The following is a 21,504-nucleotide window of genomic DNA, read 5'->3' as shown; positions in this document are numbered from 1 at the left end:
CAAGCAAGATGCACCTGTTTTCTAGGGACCTTAGGGTTGCTGGCCTCTTGTTTTCCCAGCCTGTCTTCTGGGGGAGGGGCCTGCCATGCTGTTGCTCAGGCAACCCTGTTTGGGAGGAGTTGCCCTGCCCAGTGCAGAGGGGAATGGGCTCAGTGGGAACCAGTTTTTTGGGGGCTTTTGTTCTCCCGCGGCTTTCCGCGTCTCTTCTGAGAGCAGAAGAGACCGTTTCCAACCCTCTGCCTCAGAGCAGAGAGACCGCAGTCTGTTCTTCAGTACACTCTCCAGGCCACACTATCTCCGTTTCTGTCCACGCTGCTATAAACTACAGCATCCTGGGTTGTGCGCCCATCCGCAGCGCCCCCGACCTGCCTCCAGGTCGGGGCACGTCTCTGCCCTTTGTGCTTCTAAAACCGCCAGCCGCTCCCAGTTCGCACGCGCAACCCCGCCCTCCGGGTTTCCATCCCAGGGGCTGCCCTAAAGTCCTTTCCCCGCTGCTATCGGTCTGTGAGTCTGTGCCCCGTCCCCAGCGCGTGAAGCTGTTGCTCACGGGAGGTGTAGGATCCCCACAGCCAGGCTCCCTCCTGCTGCCATTTATCCTCTGATATCTGCCCGTGGAATCATGGCTCCCTGCTTCATACCTCGAAACCAACTGCCTGAGATACTGTTTGTAGAGATCCAGATCTATTTTCTTACATCTCAGCCTGATTTCATGAGTGCTCAATGTGGTCTGGTAGATATCCAGCTCAATTCTAGGGACCAGTTGGGATAGGGTCCCCTACTCTTCTGCCATCTTTTCTCCCACCCTAACTGGAATTTAAATAAAAACTAAAAAAACAAAACAAAACAAAAAACTTGTTTTGTGGCCTAACAATTGACATATCCTACAGAATGTTTCCACGTGTTACTTGAAAAGAATGTGTATTCTGTTGAATTTGGATGAAATGTTCCATATAGGTCTGTAAAGTCCGTCTGGTCTAACATGTCATTTTAATGCCAATGTTTCCTTATTGATTTTTCTGTCTGGATGATCTATCCATTGATAAAAGTGGGTTTTAAAGTCCCGTACTATTACTGTACTGCTATCTTCTTATTGGATTGACCCCTTTATCATTATATAATGACCTTGTCTCTTAATTAGTCTTTATCTAGCTTTCTTTAGGTTTCCATGTGCATCTTTTCCATCCCTTCACTTTGCACGTACTCTTACATCTGAGGTGAGGTTATTACAGGCAGCATATAGATGGGTCTTGTCAGCCACTCTGTCTTTTCATTGAGAATTCAGTCCATTCACATTTAATGTAAATATTGACAGGCATGCACTTATTGCCATAGTGTTCATTGTTTTCTGGCTATTTTATACTTCCTTTGTTCCTCTCTTCTCTGGTTCTCTTCCTTTGTGATTTGATGATTTTCTGCACTGGTATGCTCGAATTCTTTCTCTTTTGTGTATCAAACTACAAGGTTTTGCTTTGTAGTTACCAAGAGACTTACATGGATTGTTACAAATGTAAGTAGTCTTATTTTAAGTTAGTAGTAACTTAAGTTAGAACACATTCTAAATCTCCACATATTTACTCCTCCCCGCGATGCTGTAGCATGACCCACACATGCTCATCATGTTCATTTTTTGTTTATATGTTTTTTAATATAAGCTCAAATAAATTAAATGTGGACCCGCCAAGCCTGTTAAATAGTATATATAACATTAAAAGAGAAAATTTAATGGTTCCTAGATCCTGCCTCAATATGTTGGCTCTAAAGTTAATTTCACAATAGGACATAAATATTCTGTATTTAGGTTCGAGTCAAAGTAATACCTAACTGGAGAATGCAGGCTTTAAATATATACTATATTAAATGGAAATAAAACTTTGGCATTAAGTGATAATGCAACCATTTTTCTTGTACTTCAAATTCATTGTTCCTTCATATACAGATGTAAAATTTTTACTTTACCACAGACTTCTAGCTTAATTTGCTTCCCTGAAAACCACAGAGCCCAGTCATTGTATAATCAATATGAAGTTATTCCAGTGAAGATAGTGAGGACTTGTGGAAGAAAGGCACCCAATGAGGAGCCAGGGAGGGAGGGAGGGAGGCCTGTTTTTTTTTTTTTTGGCTGTGCCAGTCTGGAGTGAAGTTTCTGTCTGACTAAACTGGGGGATGGAAGGAAAAGAAAATGTGTTGTTTCAAATGCCACAGATTCTCATTGTTCTTAACAAATCTTGGTAAACTTTCTTGAATTTCCAGAGACTCTAAATGACTGTTGTTTTAGAATTTTCACCATTTCACTGGGCAGCTGGTCTGTGGAGCTACTCATGCGGTCATCCTGGAAGTGCCTCTCATGTCCTCATTTTTGCCCAAAATATTTTCTTGGGTTATACTTCCAATTGTCTTCTTTAGGGGCTCTAATTATATATATGTCAGACCTCCTCTGACTACCTTCCATTTCAACTACTTTGATATTTTTTTCCCTCATTTTAATTCTTTTCCTATACATTTCTGGTAGGATTTTGCCTTCTTGTCCTTTTTTTTTAATTCAATCCATTCCCCTTATATTTTTTTCTTGTCTTCTTGACCACTATTGTTCTTTGTATTTCTCAAAGTGGTTTTTTGCCCCCATACTCCCAAATGTTTATTTGAGGACATTTCATGCAGTTGAAGAGTGTCATGTTACAGTGTAGGTTTTGGATTTTTCAGTTCTGCCCTTAAGAGATTTCTTTTATAGATATACAATTATTGTATGGCAGTTTTTTGTAGGTTTGTTGGGGGAGGGGTGAGGAAAGGCTATTATTTTTTGCCCCTCTTTTTCTTCCTGCAGGATCTTTAATTTCCTTGTTTTCCTCACTGCCACACCTCTATGGGGAGCTAACTCCTCGCTTTGTATCTGCTTCTCCTTCAAAAGCAATGCTTCTCTGAGGTTGCATCTTCAAGTCACACTATCTTTCTATAATCATTTCCCTATAGCATGTGCTGTGAACCAGTATGTCCTGACCTGTGTTCAGTATTCTGGAACTTAGTATTAGACTTTTTGAAGATGCTTTTGCTTGTGCTATTTCTTAGTTGTTCATGCCCCTCTACTCTTAAGCCTTTAGAATTTATTTCTCTAGTTAAGGCAATTAGAAGGTTACGGTATTGTTTCCTAGTCATTCTGAAGAGATGAGTGATACACTATTTGACCACTTTTTTTAAGTCTGAGAAAAATCAGGCTGCTGTCCTTTGGACAAAGGTCCAAAAACCTTTGTAATAAGACTTTTAATTATGGATTCAATGTCTTTATTAGATACAAGACTGCTTAAATTTTTCTTCACTGTTGACAAAATTGTCAGTTGTATTTTTCTGTATGTAACTTCCTGATTTCATATAAATTATCATCCTTGCTACTGGTAACATGTGTCTTTTCTTTCTTGATCAGTCCTTTTAAGGGAAGTGGCAGTTTTGGAAATACTGGTAAGTTCTTCGACATTTCTCTCTGCTCTCCCCTAGAATCTCTGAAGATAGTGACTGCCTTCAGCCAGTCATATACTGCAGATGTGACACTATATGAATTCTGAGGCTAGGTCATAAAATGCCTTGCAGTTTCATGCTAGTTTTATGGGGATGTTAACCCTAAAGGAAGTTGCCTAAGAAATCGGGAGTGTCCGGGGAGTATAAACCTCCTTACTAGTCCATCCTGAGGAAAACACCTACCTTTTTGCCCTCACAAATCCTCAACCATTTCAGTACACTGATAAGGGCATAGTTTAGAAGGCAAAGAATTCAAATAATCAATGTTACAGTGGAAACCACAGAAGTAGAGATGTAATAGATAAAGCTGTCAGGGAGTTTTCATATACCCATATGTGAATAGCTGGTTTAATACATATATAGTCTGCTCCCCACCCCATTTCACATTAAGGGGAGGAAGATTAAGTTGTAACATGCAATGCTGAATTATCCCTACTTGTCTACCATACGAAATGTTGCACTGCTAAGAATTCTTCAAAAAAAAAAAAAAAAAAAACTGGATTAGGAAAGTTCAGAAAATACCAGCAACTAGTAGTGTCCAATTAATATTTGTTAGATGAATGTGAATGAATCAGTTCATTTTTTTCTGGCCTAAATTACCAGAAGCATAATATGCAGTAAAAAGTTACTGAACTATTAATTCATATTCTTCAAAGTGTCGGTCTCTCTGGGACCATATCTTGAGAAGAGCTTATTTTCTCAACAAAGATTAAAATAATCTGTTGTGATCCATGTTTTTAGGCTAGTGAGAAAAAAATGGGAATGACTTTAATATTCTGTAGTTTTAGGGTGGGGGTCGGGGAGTAACATATTAAATGAATGAACAACTTAAAATGATTTGTGAATAACCTACCAAATCCAGGAACACTTTTGAGACTAGCTTTGAGGCAAATTTTCTCCAATCTGAGGTAGCTATATCTCATCAGACAGTTCCACAGGAACAGCCAGTCCATTCTTGTCCGATGATTCATGATAATGACACTTCTTTCCCCAGGAACAAACGCATCACCTGTTATAATCACTTTTATACCAAAAATGGTCTCCAGCAATGCCTAAGGAATAAATAATACAGACATGTAACAATTGAAAATAGTGTTTCTCAAGATTACTGCTTCTATAATCTGGAAGAATGAGAATACAAAGGCCCTGTTTCTATTTTTAGTTTTATTTACGTTTCTGACAGTTTCCTAATTAAATGCTAACTTTCACTGAAATCTTCAGGATATATTTTTAACTTAAAAAGTGTAAAAGACATGCAAGAAGATTCCACTGAGTAATTTTTTAAGGTTATAGATATATAAGATTATTACTTTCTAGAAAGGATAATTAACACCGAGTATAGGGCTGAGGGAACAGAAAGTCAAAATTTTCATTTTATACCTTTCTGTATTACCTTTTTAAACACATATACATATCTAACAATATATAAAGAATAAAATATATGTTTATAAAGTTCTGCAGCCTGGCATCTTCTACCTAGAAGATGCTCAAGTATTTGTTGAATTTAACTTTTCTGATAACCAGGCATATAATATATAGAAGACAATAAACAGAAGAAAACTTACTGATTTCAATCCCTTATTGCAAATAATTTTTAGGTGAAAAATTTACTAGTTAAAATATGACTTCACTATTAACGAGAGAAAACTGGTCCAAGGCAGAGAAGACATCATGAAAACCTTTATATAAGTGTAGAGCCGTACAATGGAATATGAAGCAACAATGAAAGTAAATGAACTACAACACGGATGGCACCCAACCAGCATAATGCTGAGAGAAGCAAAAATTCTAAAGAACAGCAAGGAAATGACTATCTTCTCAGCCCTCCAGCAAACCACCTGCCTTCTGATACTCTAGTTCTTGACCTGTTTGATAGTTACACTTTAATAGATCATTTTAAAGTGTGCATTTGTTTTACTAACTTTGGATACATATGACACAGATGAGTAGAACTTCAAAACAAACATAGGACCAAGGGAAAAAAAAAGGTTAAAAGGAGTATTAGCTAAGGAAAAGTCAGGAATGTTTTATGTCCAAAGAATTATGGAATTACTTTCCCAGAGCTGAGATTCACTTTAGGGCATGAGTGTTTAACCTAACATCAAGTCCCTGAAGGATGGCCTTCAAGGGGTAAATATGAACACCTCTTGAAAATGTATACACGGGTACTTTGCTAAATGCCTGCACTTTTCATCAGATTTTCAAAAGGGTCCATAACCACTCAATTATAACCCCCGCTCCAAAGTCTTGGGAAGCCAAGTCTCTATGTAGAAAGACTTCCTGACAGGGAGGATCATGGCAGAGTCCTCTAGGATTGGACCCGCAGCAGGAAATGTCTCTAAGTATATAGGACTATCACCTCCCAAAATGAATCACTGAATTATGTATCTCAGCCCAGAAGACGTGTGAAGTCACCATCTAGGGCTTATTAATTTGGATCTGCTCCATTCCGCTTTCCAAATGATACAGTTTTTACAAAGAACTGAAATGCACGATGCCCTTCCCTTAACTAGTAGGAAGATAAATTTGCTAATTATGTGTTGTACCACAGAAAAGAGTTAAAAATCTTAAAAGCCTATAAATCACAAACCTTAACCTTCACCTTTTAAGTGCAATTTCTAATATGTCTATCCCGTGGGTCCCAAATGTCAAAATAAATCCAGACTGTTTGTCCAGGAGCATATCGTATGGCATTCTCTCCCTTGCCATCCAGCACTTCATCAGAATGTGCCTGAAAGTTATATATAACCTTTTGGACAGCCTAAATCTCAAACTCACATTAATCATTTGTAATACCAGACAAGACCTATCTAGTCAATTTATAGCTCCTGCAAAGGCAGAACTACAAATATTTACTACACAGAGATAAGGCTGTAACGTCTCTAAATTGCAGAATTCAAATAAACATTAAAAGCTGTTATAGAAAAAATGAGGACAGTGTTTTTTCTAGTCTAGAAGAAAAACTAATCTTATAAAATTTAATAATGTTTTACAGAAGCAATTTCTGAGAATCTTATATAGACCACTCATTACTACCTCCAAGTGTTCTACCGTGTCTGAAAACACAAAGATGAGAGGTTCCCCCTCAGGATCACAGAGAATCAGTTTTGCCATCACGCCCCAAGCTCTCACTTATCATTCCAGTGAATATTTAGTCTGAGGTAAAACCAACTCTCCGGCGCTCCCCATCTCCCAATCTGCTTAGGCTTTTCAGACTCCACTTAGGCCCAGCTCCTCAAATCCTTAGCTATTTAAAGCCTTGAAATCCCAAGTCATTCATCAAACACGGTACCCCTTCTCTTAGCGGCAGTCTAGGCAGAAATGGCAGAAATTATACCCTCTATCTGTTGAACACCTGTTTTGTTCTAGGATTGGACTGGAATCAGCAGGCTGTGGAAGAGACTTGTGTCCTAGGTGGGGAGTTAGCAAATCTCTCAATTCCTGAGTCATGACTAGGGTGAAAGGACAGAACTCCAAATAATTTTCATAATCCCAGGTTATTAGCTAACAACTGGACTGTTGGAAAGACTCCAAATTTTGAGACGCAAAAAGTGCACTGGGCACATGCAAAGTCTGACCTTGATAATATTGATTATGCTGAACAGAACGGTCCTAAAATGAAATGAATAAAGACCTACACTCCCCACTGTAGGTATGTACCAAGAGAGACTGGTCACTCTGCAGACTGTTCTGGAAGGAATTCTTACACAGATAGGTTAGACTAGGTGGCCTCCAACTCTAAGATTCTAGAAGATTTTACTGTGGTACCGCATTTAACACACAAAATGTGCTCCTTAAAAATGGTAAGAGAAGAAAAATCTTGCCAATGAAATAATTTTAATGCACAAGAGATGCTTACAAAAGAGATCACGTTATGATTATTTCTGTGAAGTAATTAATTTAAGTGCATTTACCTAATCTATTATTAGTGAACATTTTTTTAACTGGGATTGCTTAAAATAAACTATGTGTATAGCAAAGACTAAATTCTCACTGAGTAAAAAAAATTATTTGCTTCTAATTAAAACTCCTTTAGCATCCTGTAAAAGTGTGAAATAAAAGGTCATAAAAGACACCCTGACAATTTTTTGTAACCTAGTTATAAGGCATTCAACTTCTATAAATTTCTTAGCTGAAAGACTCTGCTTGATATGCCCTTACTCAGAATCAAGGCAGTGAGTTAAACAGGTAATAGAAGTTTTTTCAAATATACACTAATTTAATACTACAGTGGTGGTTGAATTTTGCATATGTATTATGTTCTGAGCTCAGGTAATAAAGCAAAAGTCAGGAAGAGCTGAAACTTAACCCTTGAAAATCTCTCAGAAAGGTACCTCAGGGAGACCAGTACACTAAATAAATCCAGCTCAGCCAGTTTTTTCTGAAGACTGTTGCAACAGCTTTCTCCAGCTGACCATCAGATGAAGTGACTGGTATACATGCTGTTTGAAACACAAGAATTATACTCAGTACAGCACCCCTCACATTTCCCATTTCCTCTCATCTTCAGTGGAGGTGGGGGCAACCCTAGATTTAAACAAACAAACAAAAAAAGGCATTCTTATCTTTCCACTCTTCCCTCATCCACCTTAGTGCGTGTAATTGGGAGTTGTGTAAAGACTTGTACCGCAGTGTATGGTGTAATGCTGTGTGATAGTAACAGTACGAAGAGTAATAGCAGAAGCAGCTATGGCAGAATTTGTCCGGTGAAGTCCAGCATTTCCTCCAGAGTAATAGATTTTAGTTATGTACCTAGCTGCCCAGAGGAAAGACCATATTTCCCAGATGTTATTACAGCCATTCGCTGTTCCCTCCAACGCGGTGAGCAAGAGAGATAGCTGCTATTTGTAATTCACTGATTTAAAGGAAAGCACTTGCTCTGGACTTCCTCCCAGACCCACCTCCTGCAGAGTGGGGCAAAAAAGTGGTAGTGACCAGTCCTGACCGTATAAAAGAGTATTATGCCAGGCTGGGTGGAAAGAATCTGAGTCCCTGAATGACATCAGGGAGAGAGCTACCCTGCCAATTACTCAAGCCACTGTATTCTGAAAAGGCTATATTGACTACCTCATTTCATCATCAGAATAACTGTCTGAGATAAGTAGGTAGTATTAGAACCCCCGTTTTTCAAATGAAAAGAGAAGTTTAGGGAGGCTAAGTAGCTCCACCAAGTTCAAACGACTACAAAGTGGTAAGGCCAAGAGTGAAACCAAATGTCTGTACCAATAAGCACTCTACTTACATTGGCTCTGCAAGGAAAATAGATTGATCGTGGACACTAAAGCATTGCAATTGCAATGATTCCTACCAATGTAGTAACTACAAGAAAATTTTCAAAACCCTTCAGGTTTTCGTAGAGAGAAGTAGCCAAAAATGTGATTCATATTCAAAAGATTACACACTGGAAAATTTAAGACATTAAATAAAATGAAATGTAAAACAATGTATGATTACTACCAAAAAATCATTTACCTCTCAATGTTTGCCTTAGAATCAGATACACAATGCTGAATCTGGAATGGCTCACTCCGATTTCATTTTACAGATGATAAAATAAAAATCTTAAAGTTATGTAATTGACTTGAAAAAAGTTAAAAGTTTTCTAAATGAAATGTCTGGTTTTATAATGACTATAAATAGCTTATAGAGGACTTTTTAGAAATATCTACTTTTGACAGTTAACCTTATGTGAACTGGGCATTATGTGCTTATTTTACTTAATATAAGTATGATATTTTATGGAAAAATACTCATTTTGTAAATAAGTCAGTCCTAGTGGGTAAGCAACACCACAAAACAAATAATCCCTATTAAATGGCCTGTTTGAAGGCTGCAATGAAACAATGGACTTCATATCTTTAAAGCTAATTTAAAAATCTACCTCTAAAAACTTCATGGTCTGAGAAGTCACCTTCTGTCCTCTAACAAAGGAGGCAGTCTCTCAGGCGAATGAAAGAAACTAGTCTGGCTGTGTATATCTACAAGTAGGCAGAACACTATTACCTCCACGAGGCCAAAAGTCCTATCTGTCCTGTTTGTCATTACGTTCTAGCAATATGCTTGGCACATGGTAGACACTTAATAAATAGTTGCTGGATGAATGTTCCAGGACCCTGCTGATTACTTTTGCCATAAACAACAGTTAACAAAACTTACCAAAAAATCCTTCCTTCTATTATGAAAGGAAAAAGAATTTTTGTATAAATGTATAAGGAAGATCCATACTGAAAATGTAAGAATATTACAAATATTCAAAGTACTTCCTACAGGAAAAAAAACAAGATGAGGAAGCTCAGAACATAATGAAACCAACAAAGAACCCAATATAAATTCTAGAACTTGAAAGTACGGTATTTTAAATAGAGGTAGCAGAAGAGAGGGTCAGTGAACCTGGTGACTTGTCAGAAATCATCATGCCACTGAGACTGATTTTACTAGTAGTTAGCAGTTTCTCAAATTTTTTTCCCTCGGGGCATTCCCTGGCTTGAAAGAACTCCAAACTTTCTTCTTTTGAAACAATCATAAGGTCCCAATGCACTTCTTACCACTGGAAGTTAAAGTGCCATGTGACCCTGACCAATCCTTCAAGGTTTTCCTATCACCTAAGGCTCTAATGGCAGCAAACTGAGTTTAAGCTCAGCTCTGCTTAAATAATTTGCTTATGCATCTGACCTCCAGCAAATTATTTAATTTCTCAAAGCTTCTACTTCTTCTGTAAGTTGGGGATAATGGTAGTGCCTGGGAGGAAGGCATCCTAAAGTACTTATTAGCACAGTATCTGCCTCATAAGTGCTTAACAGCTATGACCATCATTACCCTTTAACAAAATCTTGTAATTCTTCTCCTTAATCTGGATTAAATATGCAACCATAAGCAGTTATAGTTATTTATCATCTACCAGTTAGGCTATAGTCCCTTTCTTTGTGCTTACAGATTAAGTGCAAAAGCAGAAAAGAAAGGGGGAAGAGGAGAGAAGGGAGGGACAGACGGAGAGAGGGGACTACTTTTAGTTTAACATGATCACATTTCATAAAACAGTTATCTGAATATTTTTTTTTTAAAAATTAACCTTTGACAAAGGACAAATGCAATTCTTAAAATTAGTCACCACAGGAATCCTTTTTAAAATATGAAGAGGGTGCACTGTAATAGCTCCCCACAACATTAGCATACTTTCCTCTCTGCAGATATAACAAGGGCAGGCTGCCTGAGGGGAAAAGCGCAACGCAGTTCAAAGGACACAGGTGGAAAAAGATCCTTCAGCAACTGAAGGACAAGGACTCCCTCCTTATTCTCCTGGTCAGGTATATCCTCATCACCCCCACCATGACTGCTCCATAAACCCAGTAAGATTAAGTTCTAGCTGTGCTCAGAAAAAAGAAAGAACAGAACAGTCTCAGGAAATATAAGCTATTCAAGGTAAAGGCAGTGCATGGGTGTCACTCCATTTTTGGAGAAGGCATTACTGACTAACAGCAACATGGAAGGGCCGAAGCAGCTTTAGTCCAGACGAGGGAGGAGGCTGGACTGGAATCCTACAGGATGTTGCCAACTCAGAATCAGGGAGATGTATGCACTGACCTTGCAGAGAATACCTGTCTGTTCCAAGAATCTACTACACGTTTACCTTACAGATGCTGTCACTCTAGCCCAGAGATGGGAAACCACTTTATTCCTAAATTCTGTGGTTACTGGGAAGAATTAAATCAATCACATCAATATCAAGAGTTCAAAAAAAGTTTATCTCAACCTTAATTTTTGCCATTATCTTGTAAAATAAATGGAAACACAAAATTAATGATGTAAAAATTCTTCAAAGTATATGTTGATGAAGGAAAATAAACTTCATGAGGAATATAAAAGAAACTCTTAATTTTGGAATATGGCTCTTAAGATATTTTACTTCAAGGACATGAATTATATTTCTCTAGTTCCTGTATTTCCTCCAGAAAGGATCCAGAAAGGCTTTATAGGTTTCTTCTAACATTTGACTAAATCTGACTCTAACAAAATAAAAATTGGTCAGCTGGGCCACTTTGGTCCAGTCTCCTTATCAGGCGTGTAACTTACCACAGGCAGTGTGAGCCAGGTTGCCACAAGGCGGTTGTTGATCCAGCGATACCAAGATGGGCTTACAAACATCAAAGGTAAAAAGGGGCCGAGCATAAAAATGCTTCCGAAAAAACTTCCGCAAAATAGAGTGAGTATAAAGTAAATCCCTTTCCATGACACCATGATTCTGAAAGATATAAAAAATATATATATATTTTGTTACTATACATATATCTGCCCAAATTGAAAATGCATAAAATAATCTTTCATTACAGGGCTACAGAAAAGCCTCGGACAAAGAATGTAAGAGCTTGAATACCATAAAGGTAACCCTCTTACATGTCCTACAGGTCTAACAAACTTCTAGTACATTAGAAATCAATATTCTCGGGCGCCTAGGTGGCTCAGTTGGTTAAGCGACTGCCTTCGGCTCAGGTCATGATCCTGGAGTCCCGGGATCGAGTCCCGCATCGGGCTCCCTGCTCAGCAGGGAGTCTGCTTCTCCCTCTGACCCTCTTCCTTCTCGTGCTTTCTATCTCTCATTCTCTCTCTCTCTCTCAAATATCTCTCCCAAATAAATAAATAAAATCTTAAAAAAAAAAAAAAGAAATCAATATTCTCAGACTAAATGTCTAACCTAAAAAAAAAAAAAAAGGCTGTCTCATTTAAGAAGGCTTTGTTGTTTTTTTTTTAAGATTTTATTTATTTATTTGCAGAGAGAGACACAGCAAGAGAGGGAACACAAGCAGGGGGAGGGGGAGAGGGAGAGGGAGAAGGAGGCTTCCCGCTGAGCAGAGAGCCTGATGCGGGGCTCGATCCCAGGACCCTGGGATCATGACCTGAGCCAAAGGCAGTCGATCATGACCTGAGCCAAAGGCAGTCGCTCAACCGACTGAGCCACCCAGGCGCCCCAGAAGGCTTTGTTTTTTTAACTGGTTATTAGTATTAACATAAACCTGTAGAAGTTACCCAGCACAAAACCTTAAAATATTCCAGAGGTTTTTCTTTTTGGATCCTACTATAAAAAGTAGACTTAATGGACCAAGAATTACAGAACAGCTTCCTAAGAGTGACTATGCCTAAAAGTGTTGGCAATTTTAGCGTGCACTAAATTTTTTTAAAAACCTAGAAATGTTAATTCTTCACATTAGAACCTGAAAGTTGTACCTTTGGGCAACTTATCTTAAACTGGCTTTTTCTTTATGAGCTGAAAGATTAAGTAGAAGTCAGATTCCTCACTTTCCTAAACTATTTGCCAAAAGATTACTTTCAGGGGTCCTCATAACCAGAAACACTTAATATTGACATTTTTAAATAAACTGCTGGAAACACAGTTTAAAATGAATAATCAAACATTTGATTTTATTACCTAAACAAGAGCAAAAATATGGGTTGCCTCAGGATAATAAAACTGTTAGAATCATTAAAATTATGAAAACAATGGCCTTAAAATTTTTAAATTACAAAAGGTATTCCAGTGATCAAGAGCTGTGATTCTTTTTAAATATTCAGAACAGGAAACAAAATTTCAAATGTCAAAGTGCTTTAATAAATGTCAGACAAACAATAAAACAGGTCAAATCCCTTACACAGATTCCAGTTTATCTGGGTGTGGAGTAGGTTTTTAAATCTCTACCAGTACTTGACAGTATGTATACAAAATCCTTGCACAGAGAATGAGTGTCTGAGAACTGGTTTTTTGCTAAACTCGTGATCTGAACTTCGAAGTAAGAGCGGAGAGAAAGACCACCGAAGAGCAGAAGCGGAATACCTGGCGGGCCCAGGACGGTATGTGTTCCTCCGCACCCTCAGCCTCGCTTTCCGAGGCCCAAGCTCTCCTCTTTGCACTGAAAGAAGGCACTTAGGCAGCTTATCTCCAGTCTTTACAGGAAAGCTTTTTTAAAAGAGGAAAAAGAAAAAGACAATCCACAGCGCTGCTCCTCTACCTGAAACCCTCTAAGGACCCTCTGTGGCTCTGTTTGTTTCTGCCCACGAGCCATTTGCTAGCTGTCTACACACTTACCCCTAAATTCCCTGAAGAGCTGGGCTTCACACTCTATCTACACATATCCATTAAAGCCTCAGACATGCTTTTTCCTCGCTTATTAAACTATTTCTCATTTGATGTGACTAAGCTCCTTTATGTATATTTTTTTCTTTTAGATATTGGTATCATCTAATAAAATCTTTTCATTTTACATTGATCAAGCGAAGAACCAGAAGAGTTACGATGACTTACTTTCGTAAGTCCCCATAACCAGCTGGTAGCACCAAGTCTTTTCTGCCTTTTACTTCCTTCCAGAATATTTGGCCACCTCCCTCCCACTGAGGGGCTGGGAATCAGAGACCTGAATCAGCTTCTAACCACGTGTTTGTAAACACAGACTCAGATATAAAAGGATGTGTCCCATGAACTTACTGGGGTTACTCAGGCCAAGTCTAATCTAAAATTACTTTTCCATCAAGCTCCTGCCTTTTCCTTAACCTCTTGATCATTTGTTCAATGACTCAATAAACATACAAAGAGATTCCTGTGTGCGCAAGGCCCTGTGTTAGTTAGTTGGGGACACCACCGTGAGTATGACAGATATAAAAAGCTCTTGTAAATCTGAGCCGTTCTACTGCCTCCTCAGGAACTCTTCCCTGGCTCTGTATTTAATCCAGCTCCATTCTGCCTACTTCCAAGTCTCATGGGTTTCACAGACAAAATGGTTAACAATTATGACAGCTACACACTTATTTAGAATCGCTAAAATTGAAAAAGACAAAACAAACCTGGCGAGGGACGCCTGGGTGGCTCAGTCGGTTAAGCGTCTGCCTTCAGCTCAGGTCATGATCCCAGGGTCCTGGGATCGAGTCCCACATTGGGCTCCCTGCTCAGCGGGGAGCCTGCTTCTCTCTCTGCCTGCCGCTCCCCCTGCTTGTGCTCTTTCTGTCTGTCTCTCTGACAAATAAATAACATCTTTAAAAAACAAAACAAAAACCTGGCGATACCATGTACCAATGAGGATGCAGAAGAGTAAGAACTCAAACATACTGCTGGTGGCAAGGCAAAGTAAAGTATTATGTATGCTTACCGGATAACCCAACAATCCTACTACTGAATATCTGGGACAAATGAAAATTTCAGACAACACAAAAACCTGTATACCACTGTTCACAGCAGCATTATTCATACTGCCCAAAACTGGAAGCACCCCCAAACAGGGGGCAGGGGGAGATGGGTAAACAAATCCATAGACCAGATACCTTTAGTTTCTTGCTCAGGAAGGAAACCTCTTTTCCTTCATAAAATGTCCTATATTTAATCACCTCACAATTGAAATGTTAACTAGCATTGCTCCCATAGTCTAATAGGTATACTAAGAAGTAACTGCAATTCAATGTGATGTATGCTACAATAGAGGATATAATGGAGCATGCAGTGTGTGTTAAGGATAGATCAAAGTAAGGCAGGATGAACTCTGCTAAAAGGGATTAAAAAATGCACTAGACTCTTGGACGATGTGAGGTTGGGGAAGGGAAAGATAATGCCAAGTAGTAAAACAGAACAGGCAAAGTCATAGAAATCTGAAACAGCATGGCTTAAGCAGGGAACTGTAACTCATCAGATACTACTGAGGTATAGGGTACACAGTGCGGAGCTGCAAGAATCACAAGAGCACAGGCCCTAGGACAAAGTACACACACCCAGGCCAGCCAAAAATACCATCGTTGACATGTCACCAAGAAAAAACCTAAGGCCTCTGACTCAGATTTTGGGATAAGTGGTAATGGTGCATATAAGCATCAATGCAATGAGTGAATGGATTGGTTTTGTTTAAAAACCTTAAGAGCAAAGAGCTTCTTTTTAAAACGGGCAGGTACATGGAACTTGTTGGCAAAAATCCTAGCATTGACAGATGCTGGTATCAGAGCAGTCTGAGCCCAGAGCATCCGACCCAGCTCCACAACACAAGAGCTGATGATCACGACCACGTCACTTAACCTGGATGCTTACAGATGGGGAGGTTGGAGAAAATTCTCAAAGGCCTACCTTTTGAGCACCTAATAGTTGCCAGGCGCTTTACAGAAGGCTCGTGGTAGTTACATATTCAACACCTACAGATTCAATTATTCATGAGCAACTAAAAGGTCCTTAACATGTAAATACTCCAAAATTTTGATGAAACTCAAAATTTGATTACTCCAAGGCTGGGGTCAAAGAAACAAGTCATTTAGGTAATAATAATTATCTGGTCAAACTGTCCAGTATCCTAATCTCAGCGGCCCTTTATTCTGTTTTACTTACCTCATAAGCACGTGGTGGGGCAAGTCAGATGCATAGTGGATTTGTAAATTTGAGATTTTAAAAGAACCTTACTCTCTACTTTGATAATGTCAAGTGTGTCTTAAAATAGGCACTTTAGGGGCGCCTGGGTGGCTCAGTTGGTTAAGCAACTGCCTTCGGCTCGGGTCATGATCCTGGAGTCCCGGGATCGAGTCCCACATCGGGCTCCCTGCTCGGCGGGGAGTCTGCTTCTCCCTCTGACCCTCTTCCCTCTTGTGCTAACTCTCATTCTATCTCTCTCAAATAAATAAATAAAATCTTTAAAAAAAAATAGGCACTTTACATTCTCATATAATCCAAACATGAGCCTCAAAAGTAAGGTAGCAATAACATCCGTGGTATTTCCAGCTAAAGAAATAAGGGACTTGGTTCCGTAACGCTGTTCATACTGACAGAGGTGAGATAAAGCACCTCTAACCAGGGGCACTCCCAGAAAATGCAGTGGAGGGTGTGGAACCGGTACCAGAAAGATTTAAAGGGCCAAAAAGTAAATAATGAGCAATAAAGTAACAGAGTTAATTAAGCATATTGTTTAAGCCTTGTCTTCTCTGAAGAAAGTAAAACTAGGCTTCTGGGCGAGGGGTATGGAGAGAATCCTGACTCGGAGACCTAGTCTGTCCTCCCTGGGCTTTCCAGTGGCTGGGAACGCGCTGCCAGTCCCACTCCAGCGTCCTCCACTGAAACTTCCTGCAGCGATGGGTATGTTCAGTGGCTGTGCTGTCCAGTATGACAGCCAGGCCGTATGTGGCTATCGTGCACTTGAAATGTGCCTAATTCAACCGAGGAACCATTCATTCGACGTGGTGAGTGGCTACTGGACAGAACAGCATGGTTCTAGGCAGACTACTGGAGCATCAGTAGATCTTGTGGATCTGGGGATCTCACCAGACTGTGAAGAAAGATCAAATATAGAAGCACTGAGGGCTCCTTAATAAATGGTCCACCTAAATCACCCTACAGTGAGGCCCAAAGTTCATGGAAGCCTCACCTACATACAAGCTCCTAAATTGGCTTTTTAAGTCCCCTATTTTTTATTGTGAGCAGATAATGAGCCATCTGAGAAAAGCCTTTAACATGACATTAAAGACTAAGAAAAAAGTATACTTGAGGGAAACTATTCAAGAAGAAGAAAACTATCTTTAACATTTCAGAAAGACAAATACTGCATCTAGTAAACAAAAACATATTCTTTGTTAAATAAAACAAAGGAAACATTCAGGGAATAAACGAGCTATTGGAAGTTCGCAACATAGCAATGTTCAGCAAAAATTAAACAACTCAAGAGTTGGAAAATAAAGCTGAGGCAATCCCCCCAAAAGTCAAGAAGATAAAGAGGTGGGAAGTAGAGAGAGTATTACAGGATCAAGACAGGAGGTCCCATATGCAAACCATACGAGTGCTAAACAGAGAGAAGCAAGGAACTGAAGAAATCAGCAATAAAATAATTCAAAAAATTTCTCCAAATTCCACATTAACGGGGCCTGCTGAAAGCTAGGATAATGGATGAAAACAGATGCTCACCAAGGCACAGCACTGTCACTTTCAGGACAGAGGAGACAAAATGACATTTTAACAAAACTTCTAGAGAGGACATAAACAGGTCACAAAAGATCAAAAATTAGATTGGCTTTGGACTTCTCAGTAGAAATAGATCTCAACAGCAATACCAGAAGCAGGATGAAAACAGAACAATGCCTACAAAATTCTCAAGAAAATTATTCCATCTGGTCATCAATCAATCAAATGTAAGGATAGTAGAACATCATCATCATACATGCAGAACCTCAAAATAACCTCCCATACAATCTTTTTTCAAGAAACTATTTGAAGATGGGCTTCCTAAAACAAAAGAGTAAATAAAGACTAATGGAGATGAAATATGGGAAAAAAGAGATCCCACCTAGGTGAGAGGTCAAGGGAATCTCCAAGATGATCATGAAGGAAGATCCTAGGATGATAATCATGCACAAGACAGAGAAGGTGTCCAGTCCAAATTAGGGATGGGTGACTCAAAAGAAAGACCCTTTGGAAGCTGTATCACCAAATTCCTTGCTCCTAAACAAATTATCTTTTTGAGCCAAGGACAGAATGACCATATGAACCTTGGCACAGATTCTAATCTACACTTGGCTTCTTGAACACATTCTGATAAAATTCCTGCAGGCCAGCTGATGACACTCATTTTATCTATTTTAAGTACTCTGCTTTGACCTACTCCTAAGAGACAGAGGGAAGGCATGGAGAACTTAGGAGCAGAAAATATATTCCTACCAGAGAGCCAGTATTTGCCAAGTCCAGCCGGAAGCCATGACTGTGGTGAGCCGTGGACTGTGACTTTTTCAGGACTCACTATGCATGAATTTGCCCACAACCTTACCCAGAAATGGATCTGGTCAATGCTCTGGGATGCTCAGGCAAGACCCAGAGATTCTGCACCTCTAGGAGCCTTCATCTAGTGATAGATTACGCTTACTTCTCAAGTTTTCACCAGGGGGCTCTCAAGTTATGTATATATACATATATATACACACATATGTACATATATATTGAGGAATATATACACAGATGACAAAAGTTTAAAGAAAAATAATGACTAACACAAAAGGATAATAGTTGTCATGGGGAGAGCAGGGGAGACTTCTAATACTGACAATATTCTATTTCTTAAGCATGGTGGCTACTTATATGTTCACCAACAATGACATTTAGAATAATGTTCTTTATGCACTACTCTTGCAAGCTAGATGAATAAATACTTCACACCCAGATACAATCACACTGATTTAGTTCTTTCATAAACATAAGTGAAATATGTATGAGCTGATTAATTTCTTTTAAATCCAACAAAATTTTTAAATCCCTGGATGCTTGTTAATTTGCATGACCTGATTCTAGTGAACATTTCTGCATTTTTCAGAATTTAGTAACATACATACATCTGTCCTGCCTGATGAAATGGTTTGCTGCTTAGTTCCCCAATGAGAACCGTATTTGTTCTCTTTTCCAGTCTCAAAAGACAGAGGCTCGTGGCTAAATTTAACATTCAATTCTAGAAGCAAAGATTTGTGTTATTATCTCTTTCTCCTCTTATAATCTTTTTATTCTTACTGGTATTATCATGTATGTCTTTTATTGTAAATCACTTTAAATTCTTTTAGGAAGTAGACTACTAATTAAAAATAAATTTAAAAGACTATCACCATTGGTAACCTTATTCACCTTTACTGATTTTACTTAAAAAAAATAGTGTCTACTATAGTGTCAAGAAATCACTAGAAAATTTAAGAATTTATGTTCAAGATACTCTGAAGACAAAAAGGTATACTACTTTAATAAGCAAATTACCAAAAGACACAAATTAACAAAAATAAGCTGAAGAGACAGAATGTAAAACACCTTTCCGTATCACCTAAGCATTCATGAGGCAGGCAGAGGAAGCTGAAAGGATAACGTATAAAGTTTGCTCTGGCACCTTTACCTGTTTCGGAAAAGGATACAGACAGTAACAGGAAAGAGACAACTACAGCTTCATTCTTCCTAAAGCAGCTCAAGACAATAATACTCCCCCAGATACTAGAAGAAGGTACAAGGTAAGGAAGCATTCTAGTTAAGATCATTTAGTTAGATGAAATAAAACCACAGTTTACCAATTCTAATTAACACAACAGACAGTTCAAGAGCAGAATGGGGTCAAACCTCAGTTAGATCTACCCAAAATGAAGCAAGAAAAACTTTCAACAATCAACTGATTTCAATAAACAAGTCTGCTAACTCCCTTTGGTGGGGAGAGGGTCCACTGAGAGTTCTTAGCACTGTACAAGGACATCTAGTTAAAATGGCACAATTTTCTCTTATTAAAGTTTAGTGAGAAGAAATTATCTGTGTAAATAAACAGTTTTCTAAATCCTGATGCAATTCTTTTACTTAAAATGTATTTAAAAGTTAATACCTAGAAAGAAGCAAAGAGTATATACTGTATGATTCTCTACGTCTAAGGTTCAAAAACAGAAAAAATAATTTATAAGATTAGAAGTAACATTAATGGTTATCCGGGAGATGTAGAGCCAAGAGTAATGACTGGAAGGGACATGAGGGGGCTTCAAGAGTTTTAGTAATACTCTGTTTCTTGATTTGGGTGCTGGTTATATGTGATGTATTCACTTTACAAAAATTTAGTGAGCTATACATTTGTGATTTATGTACTTTTCTATATGTATATTTTAATAATATTTACCAAGAAATATTTGCCAAAAACTGTTATATATGCAGTAATTTAAACTAGATACCTTGTAAGTAATCATTTATATGTATGCAGTGCTCAGGAAGAAAATACAAATGGTCGGTCGATACACATAAAGAAATGCTCAGGGCCCCTGGGTGGCTCAGTCAGTTGAGCGTCCGACTCTTGGTTTCAGCTGGGATTGTGATCTCTGGGTCGTGGGATCGAACCCCACGTGGGGCTCCATGCTTAGCAGGGAGTCTGCTTGAGATTCTCTCTCTCTTCCCCTCCTTCTCTGCCCCTCCCCCAGCTTGTGCATGTGCACAAGTGCTCTCTAAAATAAATAAATTTAAAAAAAAAAGAAATGCTCAATCTATTCTCAGGAAAATGTAAATTAAAATAAACAAAACACCATTTTTTCTCACCAGATTGGCAAAAATGTCTAAGTTTTGCCTCTGATATTCTAAAAATCATTTGTTGGTGTCTTTGCTCTCACAGCTGGAAGAAGTATAAGTTTTAGAGGGCAAAATGATAGGTGAGTTATAATAATACATACAAGCTATAATAATTTTGAATACGCCTGCCATCATGAATTCCTTCTCAGTATTTACCCCAGAGAAATACTCAACTGCATGTACAAAGATGCTTCACCACAGCATTGTCTGTAACCAAAATATCAGAAACATAAATGTCCACTATGGGGGAGGGGCTAAACCGTGGTGCAGCCAACATTATGAAACATTATGCAGCAGGTAGAAAGAATGAGGTCAAGCTGTATTTTCTTAAAATGAACAGTTCTCCAAGATGTACTGCTAATGAAAAAGAGTGTGATACCATTTCTGAAAGGTACCACACCCCTAGAACAAAAACCCCTAGGTTATATGGTTTATATAAATAAATGTAAATACACTTAAGTCTATCTATAAGGACACACAACGTTTCCATCACCATCTCCATGAAGATGAAGAGGCTGTGACTAAGGATGGTAGTCAAAGAGAAACAGACCTTTCTGTAATTTTTTTTTCTTTAAGATTTTATTTATTGATTGAAGAAGCACAGAGAGAGAGAGCTAGAGAGCACAAGTTGGGGAGAAGGAGAAGCAGTCCCCCCACAGAGCAGGGAGCCTGATGCGGGGCTTGATCTCAGGACCCTGGGATCATGACCTGAGCAGAAGGCAGATGCTTAACCAACTGAGCAACTCAGACCTTTCTGTAATGTTTTAAAGAGAGACATTTCCATTTGATACTTATATACAAAAAGGGAAGAAGGGGGAAAGGGAGACAGAAGAGGAGGAAGGAAAAAAGCAGCAACGTCAACGTCACTGTAGCCAAAGTTAAGTCAGCTTGTCAGTAATGTCAGTAATGCGTGTTGCTGCATGATCCTGTAATCAAAGTAA

At 38.7% G+C, this 21,504-nt stretch overlaps 1 protein-coding gene across 6 annotated transcripts in view; it reads right to left on the bottom strand.

Annotated features, from left to right (window-relative positions):
* The window catches only part of LCLAT1 (lysocardiolipin acyltransferase 1), a 189,504-nt gene that overhangs the window by 109,662 nt on the left and 58,338 nt on the right, over window positions 1–21,504 (bottom strand). For 4 of the 6 annotated variants that reach the window (XM_073897221.1, XM_073897225.1, XM_025868009.2 and 1 more), the window contains exons 2-3: window positions 11,578–11,746; window positions 4,361–4,559 (exon numbers count right to left, since the gene is read on the bottom strand). In XM_073897221.1, coding sequence (XP_073753322.1) covers window positions 4,361–4,559; window positions 11,578–11,742 — 364 coding nt within the window. In that variant the 5' untranslated portion in view covers window positions 11,743–11,746. Of the gene's footprint in view, window positions 1–4,360; window positions 4,560–11,577; window positions 11,747–14,334; window positions 14,487–21,504 lie in introns of those variants that run through there. The other 2 variants (XM_073897224.1, XM_073897226.1) reach the window with 2 other exon arrangements.

The sequence above is a fragment of the Callorhinus ursinus genome, unplaced genomic scaffold (genome assembly GCF_003265705.2).
Source record: "Callorhinus ursinus isolate GAN/ISIS: 27379988/994484 unplaced genomic scaffold, GSC_fseal_2.0 scaffold10, whole genome shotgun sequence".
NCBI classification, from domain to species: Eukaryota; Metazoa; Chordata; class Mammalia; order Carnivora; family Otariidae; genus Callorhinus; species Callorhinus ursinus.
This window is presented reverse-complemented; position numbering and strand designations above follow the sequence as displayed.